Source organism: Colletes gigas, unplaced genomic scaffold, assembly GCF_013123115.1.
Source record: "Colletes gigas isolate AHSC1104 unplaced genomic scaffold, ASM1312311v1 Colletes_gigas_Sc00025, whole genome shotgun sequence".
In the NCBI taxonomy this organism is placed as follows: Eukaryota; Metazoa; Arthropoda; class Insecta; order Hymenoptera; family Colletidae; genus Colletes; species Colletes gigas.
In genome coordinates this window covers 386665-403283 of record NW_025106654.1, presented here as the reverse complement: position 1 = coordinate 403283, position 16619 = coordinate 386665, and the positions used below count along the sequence as shown (strand labels likewise).

Here is a 16619-nt window from a genome sequence, read left to right as displayed (position 1 = left end):
TGGATACATACAGAACATAGGAATTCTCCAGGTTTAATGGACTGGGCGTTTAGAAAATGTGCCATTCTCGTTGCTGCTTCGCGTTCTCACTGGATTTGTCTAACAGTATCGCAAGTGAACCCTTCGAAAATTATAAAGACACCTAGCTGCGTTTAATTCGTCGGATTCTCGCTATTATTCGCTGAAACACGAGGCAACACCGGGCCGCAAATGTATATACCATGATCATGTATATGTACACTCGTCGTATGTATATATGTATATATATATATATATATATTTCGTGTATATATGTATATATGTATGCGTATGTATATATATATATATATATATATATATATATGTGCAGTCGTATGTGCAATATATTCTGCGGTTACACGATTGAAATGCAATAATATCTTACACGTGCGCGTAACTGTTGATGCAGAAAAATTATAGATTACAAAAATGTGTGACCGGAGGCAACAAATGGACGCTTCGTATAACGCCGGCGCGACGAAGAACACCCATGCCCTAATTACAGTGACAACAATGACTGTGATCGTGACAAAGGCGGAGATGATGGAGAAACAATGTCGATGGAGAAACAATGTCGACAACGATTAGCTGTATTAGTTCCGTTCTTCTCCTTCCTTTCCGTTGATCGCCGGTCGAAAACCCAGAGGCCTCCGATAGAACAAACAAAATAGTTGCAATCGTTACGTAATGGCTGGCTAACGTCCAAGTCAGATGTATTTGACGTAGACGTTACGATGCGTGCTATCTACAGTAGGTATCCAAAGTCAACTTTGAACAACATGTTTTATCTATATGTATATCTTTACGGATGCGCGATCACCTCCGTGAAATTTAACATTTACGTGGACGCGTTGCATCGATCGGGATCGAATTATGTACACTCGCGTATTGTTCGGGGCCTCCAGGTTTAGGTTGGCCCGTGCTTAAACAACGTTCGCAACGTTCGATCAGGGCGGTGTAACATTTAATCGCGACTTAAAACTCTATCCGGTAATTCGTGGTAGCAACGACATTCGAGACGCGTCTCTCGCGCAAGACACTATGATATGATACACGATACGATGATTCGACAACGACAAAGCTTTGATCGACTTCCCTCGTTTGCCTTTTTTTTATTCACTCTCGCGCGAGATCATCTCGTTTAACTGCTCTCCGTTAGCTGCTTCCGTCGATCGATAGACACTGCCGCGATAGCCTTTATCGCGATACGCATTTGTCTCTCACGCCCTTCGTACGGCTTTGCCATTTAATTTATTCCTCTCCTTCGCTCGCTCACACTGTGTCGCGACGCGCGCGTTTCCTGACTTATCGATCGAACCTCGTCAACCTCTGTACGTGCCGCGAAATTACCCGTTATTTTTTTTTCTTTTTCATATTTTTGGACCGCTGATCGGATATAAATAATTTCAAACGACAAAAGGAAGAATTTTGAACGAAAATCGATAAGCTTCGAAGGCCGGGAACGCTTACCCTTGTCAAAATATTTTAGAAAAAGACGGACACTACCGATTCGCGAAGCCTGTATTTTCGATTAAGGTTCTCCCGTTGCGTGAAACACTAATCGATGATTGCCAAGTATGAGGATGAGACGCGATGACGTTCACGAAGTGGCACGAAACAACGTTGAAATTTCATTCGAATCGTAATGACGACCAGCTCGGCCAGAATTGTCAGAAGATCAATTAAGTATCACAGAGAACGAATGAGGTACATAGACGTGGATCGGTGGATGAAATGAACAAATTCGATAAAATACCTGACAATGCTGACGTCGCGTGCGTCGTTCGATCGAGGGGGGTGGTAAAGACGATGAGATGCCGATTGATCGAGGGCAGAATCATGAAGTCGAGGCTACGGTGAATGGGGTTATTATCAATCGTATAAGCGACTCGGAGAATAAAGCTCCCCGTGTGAGTGAACGAACGAAAGTGAAACGTTTATTAATAAAGACCTGGGTTTCGGTATCATAGGTATTATTTTCTTGTGTTGAATGTGCGTGTTTGACTCGGATACAATTGCTTTTAGGTTCATCTATACTCGGAGGCTGCGCAACGACGTGTCGTAATATACTCCTGTTTCTCCTCGTTCGCATCGTAAGTCGCGTGAAAAATTTTGATAACAACGGGTGGGGGGTACACTCTCCGTGGGAACGACGAAAATGTACTCTTTACTCGTTAAGATATAATTATCTAATAAACACGCAGTCATCCGCACGTACGCACAGAATTACGCGATCCGTTATTTATTTCACTTCCTCCCTGCAAACGCGTTTCTCGTCGCATGATTTACAAATTTACTCCTTAAAATGCTTTTACTTACGAAACACAAACATCCCGTCGTAATCATTTTTTTTTTTTCGTTTTTTTTTTAATATATTTGTTAGGTACATTATATACGCGTCGTACGATTCTTCAAGCATAGTATTGTCAACGGTTGTGTATATATTTGTCCTTCTTTTTCGCCCTTTTTTTTTTTTCTTCTTTATTTCATTTGTTCGTTTTGTTAAATGGTTTCTCCTGCTACACGCTTTCGCGGCACAATATAGCCCGGAGTGTGATCTCTGAATGATTTCCTTTCTTTGGTTCTGCGCCTGTGTCGGCGTACCGGACGCAAAAGTTCGCGGTGACATCTCGCGCTCTCGTCGAACAAGAACTACCCCCAACACTCGACCCTATTCCCATTGTACGTGCTCTTTGGAGAACGATAGATGGATTCGTGCAATGAGACTAATAAAGAAGTAACTATATGGATCATCTATTCATGTTTTTTTTTTCCAAATCCCTCAAAACCTTCGTGATATACTTGGATGATCTATGAAAATGTTTCGTCGAGCCGTAGACGCAATGATTCTCTTCGACGTCTCTGTTTTCGACTCTTGTTTAACACTTTGGGGACTTATTCCTAATTCAAATATATTTAAAGCAATGAAATTTCACGTCTTCTAAACTTTCGCGGGAATTTTATAATAGCCTAATAACGATATGTAAATAATCACTGAATTTGGTAATGCAGTGCGGAGAAATTTCCCAGTTTCTACAACTTAACTGCATTATCTCGTATCCTAAATTTTACTAGTTTTAATTATAAATTCGCAAATAATTATTTAAGAAGAATAGTTCTAGAATCAAAGACGTTCGGAAACATAAGCGGCACCTTGCAGCGTTAAACCTTCGTCGTAAACAGGGGTGGAGACAACGTTCGACCCTCGTTAATTCTACGTTTCTAGGCGAATAATGAGAAAACGTTCGCAATCATGAAACATTCGGGGCGAAAATGCCGCTTCTCGTAATCCTCGTCGCTCAAACGGATCACCGTGCACGCGTTAACGCGTTTACCCGCGACTACACTTTTGCGTCCCCGTTTTCGTATTCGGCACAATCGTATCCGTACTGTCCTCGTGATCGTTCCGGGTTGGCTATAGATCGCGACATCGCGACAATCGCCGCGGTGTCTTTCGTTTTATCACACACCGACGAGACTCTTCGGACGTTTAACGAGTATAGAGAATAGAAATCGAAATGTCTTTTAAAAGAGAAAAATACTGTTGCTATTGGGATCGTTTTGTATGCGTGCCTGTGTATTTATGCATGTATGTACGTGTGTGTACGTGTACCTCGTTTCAGACGCGAGCAAGTGTGTATGTGTGTGTATACTTTAAGGGGTAATTATCACAGAATACACGAGATATTTTCATTAAGCTTACGAGATATTAATCGAAGCGGAGAGTATGAGGAAAAATTGGCAGCCAACCCCGTCTACGAGGCGCGATTTGCCGAGCGACCCGGAAATTCGACGCTCACAGCGTTCAACACAAAGGCCGTTCTCATTTTCGTCGACGGACTTGGTCGTGGGTGCCGAATTCGCCAGCCGTTCTTCGTAATTAGTATGTACTTAGGCAGCGGAGAAAATAGACACTTTTACAAATGAATATGGTGGCGAGACCGCGGACCCGTGTTTCTTGCTTTCGTCAACCTATCCCGTCTTCCCTTATCCTTTCTTCTATTGTTCTCGTCGTTGTCCGTGTAAGCGGATGACGTCTGTTGTTGCTTTCTCTCGAAATCACGTTCGCGTTCTACTTAACACGTTGACGACCCATTACGGAAATTTCCATGTTGTCTCGACCGAACCATGATAATTTCCGTCTTTTATTTTCCTTTACTTGCTAACGAAACTTTTTTTTTTTCTCATTGTCCTATGGAATCCTTCGATCGATATTATTTCGATACCAATCTTTTCCGAATAACCCGTGTATCGTGTGTACGATGAGAATTTAAATAATCCGTCGTGAACATGTTAAGCATTTTTCAGGTGTTCTCCGATCGTACGGCACAGATCTGGGCACGTTTGGATCTAGGCGTTCTAACCGTGTCGAGGCGTGTCGGCGCTAATCGCTAGTCACAAACGAAAGAAGTTTAAACCTTTGTATTTGAATTTTGTTCCACGGTCTTCCGTGACGAAGGCGCAGAGAAACGCGCGATACTCGAGGCGAAATTACTTGTAAGCCTGTATCACCGCGCGCGCAACTCGCGGTGCAATTGATATTTTTGAGTTATATCCGTTACAATGTAAAGTTTAATGAAGAATATTGGTACATACGCGACACGATGAAGAATGTTTTATTTGTCGTAATTCAAATTTTAATAAAAAATCCAATGAGCAACGCGTACGAATTTTTCCATCGTTTATCCGCGATTCAAATTTTTAATATCTAAATAAGAATCTTCTCTGTTTCGGTTTCGAACGAGACGATTCGCGCCGTTGCGCGCGCAGCAACCCAGCCCGATGGCGGTAATTTCGAACAGTATGCGCGTGCAACGTGGGAATAATTTGCCAAATGAAATCGTTCTACGCGGAAAGATACCGAGGCCTGACCTGTGTCGCAAGCAGACGGATCCGGACGTGGAAAAGCACCTGGTCTATCAAAGATGGCTGATCGTTCCTTTCCTGGGCGGCTCTCTTTCCTTTTCCCATACGAAAATCCCGCGCTCGCAGCTACATCAGCGTTTAGACACTATACACAATACGTAAGTATATCTAGACGTACTACGTAGTAGAAACTTTTTTGGATATAATCGTGTAATCTCTGGAATTGTATATCTGGCCGGGCCGCGGGGAGGGGCCGGTGAATGAAATTCATTAGGTTCAAAGTCGCGTGCATCTTTGTGTTTATCGTTAGTCTCCTCCTTTCTTCTAGTATTCATTTTTCTCTTCTCGAAAGGGAGATCCGATCGAAGCTTCGCGCAAGTACTGCGGCGTACAACGTCGGACGCGAAACGAAGGACACGGTCGCCTATCGCGTGGACCGTTTCCGTTTTGTAGCAGATCGAGGGACCATTTAACGCGTCCGCCCTCGGTTTTCCGGTGTTTCTTGATATTTTTTTCGTTTCGTGGGGGAAGTCTCGTACGAGAGCCACGGTGCTCGATCGTCGCCGGTGAACCGTGACCACGAACGAACGACCTTTGCCACAGGATCTATATACAAGAGTAATATCGACGTGATATCAAGCGAATAGACAGAGAAGTATCGACGTACGTTCTCGAAGCTAGCGTTTCACCTCCTTTTTCGTGTGTACACCTGGTATTTTCTTCCTCCCCCACACAAAAAACAATGGTCGTTGGGAAAGTTGTCGAAGTTAGTCGTACGATTATTCGAGTTACCATAGAGCTACAACGATATAAAGTTTAATTTCGAAAAAGATTCGGGTCGTCGGTTCGCGAAAACCGTACCGGTTGACGGTTCGAGACTATGGCTCTCTTATAGTGTTCGCGATGTTTCGCGCGGCTCGAAAATCGAGAGCGGACGGAGCGCTGTGATTCGTGCTTTGTTTAGCGGCAACGGGTTAAATCCGGACGTATACGACATCTCGTATCGAGGATGATTCACGGAGAGTGCTCGAAGCCTTCGAGCGGACCTCTTGTTGTTGTCATTCAACCACAGCAAATTCAGACTCTTACGATCTCATTTTGTTAATCCTTACGATAAGAACGTACTTTACATTACAATGCCTATTTATTACTAACGGCGCGCGGCGATCGGCGTCGCGGCGCGCCTATTTGGTCGTACGCAATGCTACGTTAAACTGTTATTAGAAAAAACTTCTTCGTCAACAAATTGTGTTTTTCACGTGGTTATCTACAAGTAAACTCGTCTTCCCGAACAAACGGCCTAAAACGTCGTCTCGCACGAGGGTCTATAGTTTTAAATAGTATTACATCGTCTCGTCGCGGCGGCGCGATATTTCTTTTTTTTTCTTTTTTTTTTTCTTTTTTTCCCCGATTCGCGTCGGTTTCGCAGCTTTGCTCGCCCGTGTCGCGGTTACCCCGGCGATCCGTCGTTTCCTCCATCGACCTCTTGTCGCGTCGGAGGACGTCGAGGTACGGTCGCGTTTTGGACGCACTTTTTTTTTTACGGCTAATTCGACTCCTTCTCCTCGTCCCTTACATTACGAATATTACCAAATATATTGCGTACTGGCAGCACTGTTTTCACGTTTCGCGTCTATTCGGAACACTCTCCCAATACCCCGAGGGCTCTCGTATCCTCCCTCATCGCGGCACTTAATCGAATAAGAGTCCGGTGTATTCTTCCGTGTTCACCAATCACCGTCCTGTGAGCTTCTGTCGTTTCTGTGCCTCTCCGGTGGGCGATCATCCTCGATCGTCCCTCTCTCTTCTCGCGTACCCCGTTTGGACGAACGTTTCGGGGCGCGTTCGCTCGAAACCGTTCCTGGGAGACGTCTGTCCGGACGTCCGATAATTTCGTAGATTCTTTCCTTGTTTTTTAGTAGGGACGGGGGCTGAAGCTCTGTGATTCGTAAAAAAGAGAGAAGAACACGCTCGACCGATGGGAACGGTACGTAAGACGTCGCGTGTCGCGTTCTCTCGTTCCCGAGACTTGTTTCTCGTCGAAACCGAATGGATTCGACCGGTCGTTCTCGCCGGCGTTTCTCTTGTCTGTGTGTGTATATTTTTGTGTATCTCGCGTTTGTTTCTCGATTCGTGTGTGACTTTCGGTGTAGCTCGTCAAGGACCTCGTGTATTCTCTCAACAACGACGCCCGAACGCCTCTGGTTTCCTCTGTGGACAATGCACCTCCTTCACCACCTCCGAGCTCTTTCCAAACTCGAAGGACGCATCGCTTCGCTGTCGGCTTTAACGCTGTGTCCCCGAGCTTCAGGTGGGATTCGGCAGAGGCGTTTCCTGCCTGATGTCGCTCTTCAGCTTCACGAACTCCTTCGCGATCTCGTCGTTGTTCCTCTGCGAGAGGATCCTCAGGATCGTCCAGCCCGTTTCGTCCATCTGGATCCGTTTACCCAGCGACAGCCAACAGGCGCACGAGCCTTCCTCGACGATGTCCTTCAGCTGCATCACCGCCACACCGACAAGCCTGTCCTCCCTCGCGAAGCAATAGTCTTTCACGCATATGTGCAGCTCGTAGAAGTCTAGTTGTTGCTGCTCGTTGCCGATCATGCTGAAAATGGTGCGAATATTATTTATACGTCTCGAACATCGTGCGTTATTATCGATTACAAAATGTACGAGTAGACTCCACTTACAAATCGAAGCTCTCGTTGAATTGCGGCGACCAGTTATTGCTCTTCGACTTCGTCGACTGCTTCCTCTTCTTCCCGGTCAGATGAGGCCCGATCAGATTCACTTCGACGTACGGCCTGAACATTCCGGTGGCGAGCTGCCACTTCAGATCGTTCGCAGCGACGACTGAAACCGCGAGATTTATTCGATGGCAGGTCGAACGGTTTTTAGAACGTGAAACAGAACGGACTGTACCTTTGACGGTGACCTTCTGTTCGCCAGTACCAGGATGCGTGAAGAGATCCACCTGAATGCTGACTTCGCCCACGGAACCTTCTTCCGAGCCCGCGGTATCTGGAACTTGATTAACAACGATCAGATTTTCTGTTCTAATATTCCCAATATCGTACGCTAAGTGCTACGAGAGAAGAAGAAATAGCTTCGATCGTTTCTATTCGACGCTAATAATTCAAAGTCTTTATGCTAGGATTCTATACGTAGTATCTATTTCTAGAGCAGATTACATGCTCTAACGGTATGCATGAAACTTTGGCTTTTTGGGTATTGATCAGAGAGGATGAAGTCGTCTTTGTCGCAAGCTTTTCGGAGAATTTGAAAACGTCGCGTCCAGAAGTTACAGAATGTCTTTCTTTGCTTCATCGTCTCTTAACTAAGGATTGGCCTGCCGCAAATCTCGGATCTTGTCCTCGGAACTTAGTGCATACGATTCCACTGGTGCTCTTTGTGCACGTACACTGCTCTCGACAGTCTACTGTCTTTGTACTTTACGCATGATCGTTTGTACTTGGTCGATAGACAAATCGACGCCGTTGTTGGAGCTTGGCACACTCCTCGGAAGAGAGTGTGTTAATACGTGTGTTGCGAATCAAAGCCTCAAAGAACATGATCAAAGGATGCGCACTGTGATTTGGCAAGGTTCTCCGTAGTAGCAGCAACAGCGGCAGTAGTGATAGCAGCAGCGCTACCTAATACAACTATCGATCACCGAGAGGTCTTCGGGACGTTTCTGAACCTTTCGATCCTAAGACCACAGTCGGAACAAACTTAATTGGCCGTTCAAGGACGCTTGTCATAATCAGGTTTAACGCGATTTTATATTGTATCTCTCTTTTTAAAAACGAGGTCAAGCTTCGTATGGTAGATATAGAACCGCAAAATATTAATAATACAAATGATCCATCGTATATCTTAAATACAATGTCAACCCTGTGATCGAATCTTATTCTTGATAAATAAATATTTGTTCTTTTTTGTACAAATTCAATTGTAATTTTGGATAGAAATATTTATAGAAATATTATAGAAGACGAGAAACAAGCAACAAATGAATTTTAAGCGATCTCGAGCAGCCAAATAATTCTGATCAGGCCATAGGAGGCTTAGCTTACGCGACGTGCGGAGCATCTACGGCCACAGCGCATTTATCATCTTTTGGACGCCTATAAGCGTTCGTTACACGCATTGAATAGTTCCGCTGAACTTTTGCAAGCTGTCATAGGACCGAAAGGACGCGTTGGCTGCCACGCAAAATTCAGGGCCCTCCAGGACGAGATACTCAGGGATACAGAGAGTGGCATGAAATTAGAAATACTAACTACAGAATACTCTAGAACAAAATTTCTCATCAAATCGTTCGTAATCTTACTTGTAATGTTCTCTGCATGGCAAGCAACGCGTTAGATTAACAAAAAGGGAAACCAAATGAAGAAAGATTGTTATTTAGATTGCGAGAACGACGATTCCGCACGATAACGGAAAAGAATAAACGTAAGGGAATTGAATGGAGATCGTCCCTGTTAGACACCTCGGTGAATAATGCAATAACAAACAGTCCACTACGTCCTAAACGAGCGGCTAGATTTCGAGAGTGACCGAAAGTCGGCCAAGAATTCCCGAGGCATCTGCTCTAAGGGTAGTGCTCTCTGGTACCTTGTCGACTCTCTCGACGTAGAGAGGGCTTGCTCTGGCGAAGGGGTTCCTCGAGGCTTTCCATACCCTCGGCTCCGTCCCCTTCGTCACCACCTCTCTCGCTGCTCATCGAACGCTGACGCTGACGTAGCTTTGACGCAGTGTTCAGCGGCACTGTCGCGACAATTTCGGTTACGTCGGTTGTATTTTATCGAGATACGAACGTACGTCGCCGCGTCCCGATTCTCGCGGTGTATTACGACGGTGGACAATGTGTGTTGCAAACGGGGCAATTTATTTTTTACTCGGAAAGATCGTATATTTGTTTTCGTTGCAGAAATGAAATTTGATTTACTCGACGCGAGGCAAAAACCCCAGTAGTGATACAACTGGTGCAATTACCTTGAATGTACGAAACTTGTTAGACCCTATCAATTTTGATGGGAACTCGATGAATTCGATTCTACGTAGACCAGTTAAGAATTTCGTGTGTACTTTGTGATAAACAGTAGAGGGAACGTATGACAATTTCTATCCCTAGAAATTTGTTTAATCCTATATGGATGAATAAGAATTGACAATGAAAGTAATTATGTTAATCAATATTCGATACGCTGCTAATGCCTTTGAAATCGCTAGAAATTATTATATTACCTACCGGTACACAAGAATATTTAGATTCACGATGCTGCTCGATACAAATATATATTTAAGGATCACCTTACCTTGATTGACCTGAGATGTGACGAAAGTCTTGATAAGGGTGTCCGTGGTCTGCGTGTACAAGCTAAGAGCATATCGTAAGCTTTGCAGTTCCGGCGATTTCTCTAAGAACGTCTTCTTCAGACCGTTTCCGCCTGCGTGGAAGTACTGTTTGATGGTATCGAGGGCGACTTCGAGAACCGCGCATTGTTTCGGCGAAAGGTTTTTCTCTACTTCCTTGGAAATATCCTATGCACGTAAGAATTCTCATTATTGCCGTCACTTATTTAAAATAATGATACAAAGTTCGTTTCTGTCTTGATTTAAATAAATCACCCACCATTACGCCGCTCAATGCGTTCTTCACGTCAGGTTTGCCGGCCATGTGGTTCTTAAACAGCTTCGACATGTCTTCTATCTTCGCATTCGCCGCCAGATTCTTCGCGTTGTCTGTCAGATTCTTGAACATCATCTGCGAAACACAGAAATAGATGTAAGTGCTACGATAAATCTTTCCATCGAGCTTCGATGATAAAAAACGTACACTCTTATCCGACATTGGCGGCAGCACGACGGTCTTCTCCAGAATCCTCATGACGATCTTCCACAGTTCTTTAAGCAGTCTCTTCAGCACCGTTTTCTCGCAAGATTCAGCATATAATGACAGACTTCCGTCGAGCAGAACCATCAATGGTCGCAGTACTTCGTCGGCTTCCACGGCAACGTTGTTCCTTTGAGCAGGTTGCGACATCTGCACCTGTCCGCCGCCCTTGATGGCCAGTAACAGGTCTCCTAACTCTTTTACGGAAGCAGTTATCCTTGGTTCCAAACTCTTCGCGAATAGCATCGCCAGATCGTCCAGCGCTCCGTTCAGTTGTTGCTGAAGCTCTTTCAGAATATTCGCTGCGTCCTCTTCCAGTTTTTCGCCACCCATCGACTCGAACATCTTCTCTAGTTGCACTCGCAGCTGCTGAATGTTGTTCATCAGAATGCAGGCCTGTGAAAAGGGTGTTATTTCTTGAATCGTTCTGGAGAATGGAATTATTCTATTCTGAGATTTGTATATTTGTCCAACACGTACGATTCGTTCTTCTTTCAGGTGACTCGGGAACTCCTTCTTGACGATGTCCGCGTAAGCAACCAACACTTTCACGATGGTCTTCGCGAACCTCTTCATATACCTCTTCCAAATCTCTGGATCGGGACATTCTAGCTTGGAGACTACGTCGAAGCATTGGGTTAGCTGAGTGAAGACGTCGACGACGGAGACGCTGAAGAGCGCGTGCTCGCTGCTCTTTTGGAACTGTAAGAATTTTTTACGTGAGTAATTGTTAAAGTCAATTGAAATTCAAAAGTGAAATTGAAAAAAATCGCTCAGTCGCTCCAGATCAATCTCAAGTGGTTTAGTAGACAATGTGCTTTCCACAGAACGATACAAAAGACGTCACACACTTTAAAAATTCGACACTGATAGTTACATCGATGAATCGAGATTTCGTATAGAAAGAAATTTATAGTTGTATCATCGCCTTTGTAGTAATTTAGTAACTCTGTTGCTTCCTGTTGATCCGTCGAGAATCCATCGTACAAAGCGTTAGGAAAAAGGCGAGAAGGGTTACTCACTCCGTCCTTCTTGTCTCTGTTGAAGGCACCATGGAGATATTCTAGTGATACGTCGTCGTTCTCGTTCAGCCACTGCATCACGAACGGCTCGAACCACGCCGGGTACTCCGGCACCGCACCCTTGTACGGGGGCACGTCCTTCACGTAGTTGGTGTGCAACCACTTGACCTTGAAGTGGAGGTTCATGTAGGCCGAGGATTTGCACAGTCTGTGCTGCTCGTGTTCCTCCAGCGCGTACTTCATGTCGACCGCGAACAGCGACCACATAGTGGCCGCCGACAGTTGACCGATGTTCAGCTCCTGAGGAAATTGATTCAACACGGGCGCGTAACTGTTTTTGTCCTCGTCGATCACCGATACTATCAAGGCGATCAGCTTGTGCCAGAAGTCGAGCGACTCCAAACGGGGTCCGTGGTCGTCGGCGTCCCTCTTCCCCTCGCTCGGATCTACCTGGAACTCCCTGTTGTAAATGTCGTAGCAGTTCTCGAACAGGAATTGATACGTCGATCGCAGGCACGCCTTCACGCAGTCCTTCACCACGATGCTCGCCCTGGGCGGGCTCGACAGTTCCTGAACCTTCATGCGGAAGAACGTGATGCTCGTCAGCAGATCGACCGTGCTCTTCAGGTCCATCAGCTTCTCCTGGCTGGACGCCGGGAAGTTGTTTCTGTACATCGACAGATCTATCCGCAGAGAGTTGTGCAGCTGATCCAGCAATTTCACGAACTTTTCTTTCTGAAACCGGAGAAATGAACCATGAACGAGCACCGAAAATCTATTTCGCGGCTGTATCGAGTTTATCGTAAATTACGACGTTCGGTCGAATGGAAAGTCTAACTGCTTTGGCCGGGCATTTTCGTGCCCGAACAAAGGACGAATGTTCAGAAAGTATGTCGTACGTATTTTATCGGAAAACGTAGAATTGAGTCTTTTCGATATATAAACTCGGAAAAGAAAATGAAGAAATGTTCTGTTTCTATATATCGGGGGCCAGAAATTATTTCTATCAATTAGTCTCGATTGGGTTTCCAACGAAGTTACGTTAGTCCCAAGATAGGCGTTTAAATTAATTTTTCAAGCAAACGTTCCCTTTTATTCTCCGGATAGGGGTTGAGGGAGCAAGGCGCTGATAATCCAGTGGGATAAGTCGACAGTATTGTTTACGGTTAGCAGGACTTCGCGTTCCCAGGGGCGTACGCGAGAAAAAGAACTGTTGAAAGCGAGGATCAACAAGAAAAATGAAAGTCCAAACAGAGGACGAAGCGCTTGATCCCTTGGGGAAGATTTATCTAGTATCTTTTAAGACACAATGCCATCAACAAGGATGATGCCAAGTACTCTCCTTCCTTTTCAGAAATAGTGTTTCTGTTTCCATTAAAAATTTAAATTTAATTCATGAAAATTGCAACAAAACCCATATTGTTCGGCTTTTTCGATTTTGTTAAGACCATTCTTTTTTTCAAAGAGTTGCTCGTTTCGTTATTCACGTTTTTCTTTGACCTTGTTTTCCTGGCAATACTCTCAGCCATTACCTTACAGTCTCCCAGCAAAGTTGACTTTGTTGGTTCGTGGGCATACGTTTCCAAAACGAGGAATTCATGCATAATTCAAAACGGTTGAAAACAGGACCAACCATTTTTTCGTTCCTATTTCGAGGATACTTCCGAAAAATTTACATCATTTTATTAAAACCATTTCTCCGCGAGCGCTGTAAGTTGCAAATTTTGAACGTTCATCTGCATAGTCAACAGTCCTTCGTTTCTACGGGAAATCGTATACGATACCGGTGCTCTTGTGGTTTTTACGCCGTCTTTGCAAAATCGAAATTTTCTTCTTCAAATACAAGGGCGTAATTCGGTTATCGAAATAGTTTATTTTTCGTTCGAACAAACCGAAACTCTGTCTTAAAATGAAAAAAATAAAGCGAGACTTTAATTTCATACAACGTGTTTTCGTTCTCGATCACAGACATTATGTACGTCCCTTCGCGTTTTATTATCGGTATAGGTCCCTTTCCCAGTGGATCGGCGCCCGCGGAGTCGAGGCGAAATAAAAAATCTTAATTAAAATCTTAATTAAACTGGACGCTATACTCGAGCGTCTTGTTCCTGGCGTTTTCAATTTCCCCCAGCTTCGAAAGACTCCAGCGAAAAAAGAAAAAGGCGGACGGTTGGGCAGAAAAAGAGCGAGCTTAATCGAAGGGTTTCAGAATGTAATTGATAGAACTACGAGAACACGTGTGCTGTAAAGTTTCCCGAGCAGCCGGCTCGAACCACAGTGGGAATAATGGATGGTTTAGGCTACTAGGAAATTGCACGAGCATTTCTCAATCACAATGTTCCCGTTGTTCTCTCCCTCGCTCTCGGTACCGTCTCTTTTCCGCTACCGTACGAATAAACGTAGTCTTCGGTGTCCTACAATCGAACTCACCCCGAAGTTGCTGGCGGCGAATCTATCACTAGCAGAAACAGCGGAACTTGCACTGGTGTGGGCATAGTACGCGTTTATGTTCGCCAGAAGGGTTGACATCGCTGCTGGTACGCCTGGACAGAGGTACTTCGTCGATAGGCAGTGGAAGTGTCTGAAAAGTTTGAAAGAAAACTTGGTTACTAAGAAAATACTGCAGAGGCGTCGGGCATCGATCGTTTCATCGATACGAATCGACTCGTACCACTTTCTATAACTAGCTAAATTGATATAATAGCGTATACTTTGAAAGTTTACAAAGAACCTGACATCCTCGATAGGGCTTGATTTTAAAGAAGCAGATATGACCCGATATTGTCCACCAGAAATCGAATAGGTACCAGGACTCTCTGGAGGTCTTAGGATCGCTGGGACTTCCGAGCTCTTCGTTGCTCTAGGACTTTCTCGAGATTTTTGAAACTAGTCTGGACGTAGGGGACCTCTTGAATCACTTCCGATTTTAACAATGATTTTTGCTTTTCTCGGATCACAAATTTGACTGTATTTTATTGTCCTTAATAGGTTACGAGAAACTCGACCAAATATGTCTTGCAATTATTGATGGTAGGCACTATGGTACGCATCTTAGAAAATGTCTAGAACTTTGGAGCGGTGTTTTCTATGCGCCGCAGCCCTCTTGGGAGTATCTGAGATTCGCGGTTGTTTGATTCGCAAAGATTACAGAGATGTATTGAATTTACTCACGTCATTGCTTGGTAGATGCTCTCGATGCCGTATCGCATCGCGAATTCGTCGACGAGTTCTTCCCCGGGTGGGTCGAAGTAGACCTTCCAGGCGTCGTCGCCCTTCGCCTGGGGCAGGCCCACCACACCGTCGTTCTTTTCGCAGAGGCTGTGGAAGAGGTTCTCGTGCAGGCAGGTGTACTGCACGTGGTAAGGCGCGACCTTCTCCTCGCCTTTGATCTCCACGCTGATGTGCAGCCTGATCGCCCCGGACACGGCGCTCTTGTCCGTCCTCTTCTCCAGGTTGTACCAGACGTCCATCTCGCCGCTGAGCGTTCTCACCTCGATGATCGTCTGCCCCAGGAAGTCGTCGCTCTCCCTCGTCAGCTTTTGCCGCAACTTCGACTTCAGGTCATTGTCCTCGTCCCAGACTCTCACTTTTATTCGGTCGGACGAGTTGTGACACTCGCTAACAACGAGAAACACACTTTTACTCCCGGAGCTCTGAAAGTTATTCTAATTTTTAAATATTACAGATTTTCTTATCCGTCCGCGACTTCAACGTTTCTTTAGAGAGCTATAATTCATGTTTTCTTAACCCTGACCATTATCTACCGTGCAATCGATAATCTACCGAGTATAATCCAGCGTTTCCTGGTACAGTATTTGCTGGACCATCGAGGAATAAAAGGTTGCTCTATCATTAACTTTCCGCTTATCTATCGATCATAGCCGGGCGTCATAAAGCATCCGGATTTTAATCTGCTTCGTTTCGATACGTTTTGCTCGTTCGTTTCGGAAGAGCAATCGAACGTTCCGCGGCCGGAAAAAGCTAGATCCATTAGTTTCGGAAACGATGCGCGAGTATCAGAATTTAATCGGTAACGGGCTCGCGCCGGAATCTAAGTAATCTTGATACACGCAAACGGAAGATTAATTTTCTCTTCCGACGTGTATAATGGTTCCCGTTCTCCTTTCGTTCGTACGAATTAACGGCGCCGCCGTATTTCCATCGCTGACAATGGAATTACTCACAAGTAGAACTTCTCGTGCCAAACCGGATTCAATTCCTTGGGCATCGTCCTGGTGCGCTTCTTCACTTTACCGACTTGGACCGTCACGTACGGATCAGACGTGCCGCTCTTGTCTTTCGCGATCAGTCCCTGGGCGCAGATCACTGTGGAAGTTGCGCAAAATCGATGGTTAGATAATTGCCTTGCAAGCACTGCCTAACGCGATACGCGATCCGAGCAAATACCGAACTTCGTCGAATCGTGTCTCACTAGTTTTCCTCCTTTCTCCATTTTTCGCTCCGTACTTACCAGGGAGGAACGCTCAAACGATACGGTAAACGATTTCGCATCTTCGTTAGAACCTGTACCTGTTGCCACATCCAAGAAAACGAGCGAAACGCGTCCTCGAGCTACTCTCAAAGAAATTTTGTTTCTCAATCTACCATTAAAATTTTTCCCAGGGGTTGCCGAACACTAAAAATTACTCCTGTTATTATTTCCACAATAACATTTGTAAAGTTTGAGTTTCGCGTTTCAAGGGTCTGATTCGGTTATTGTTTCCTTTTTTTGGGAAGTAGCGTGAGCTAACCGAGGTAAAAATCGCGGGGGGGAAACGGTCAGCGATAGATTGGAACAGCAGATTGCCGTGCAA

The 16619-nt window shown here is 45.0% G+C and overlaps 1 protein-coding gene across 6 annotated transcripts in view; it reads right to left on the bottom strand.

The window, feature by feature from the left end:
- Positions 1-6428: 6428 nt before the first annotated feature.
- The window catches only part of LOC122401500, a 101672-nt gene continuing 91481 nt past the window's right edge, over positions 6429-16619 (bottom strand). For 3 of the 6 annotated variants that reach the window (XM_043403667.1, XM_043403668.1, XM_043403669.1), the window contains 12 exons: positions 15990-16131; positions 14977-15423; positions 14236-14386; positions 11806-12540; positions 11264-11485; positions 10727-11179; positions 10523-10654; positions 10206-10431; positions 9502-9654; positions 7807-7911; positions 7575-7737; positions 6429-7489 (listed from right to left, as the gene is read on the bottom strand). In XM_043403667.1, the coding sequence (XP_043259602.1) occupies positions 7192-7489; positions 7575-7737; positions 7807-7911; positions 9502-9654; positions 10206-10431; positions 10523-10654; positions 10727-11179; positions 11264-11485; positions 11806-12540; positions 14236-14386; positions 14977-15423; positions 15990-16131 (3227 nt within the window). In that variant the 3' untranslated portion in view covers positions 6429-7191. The remainder of the gene's footprint in view (positions 7490-7574; positions 7738-7806; positions 7912-9501; positions 9655-10205; positions 10432-10522; positions 10655-10726; positions 11180-11263; positions 11486-11805; positions 12541-14235; positions 14387-14976; positions 15424-15989; positions 16132-16619) is intronic. The other 3 variants (XM_043403671.1, XM_043403673.1, XM_043403672.1) reach the window with 1 other exon arrangement.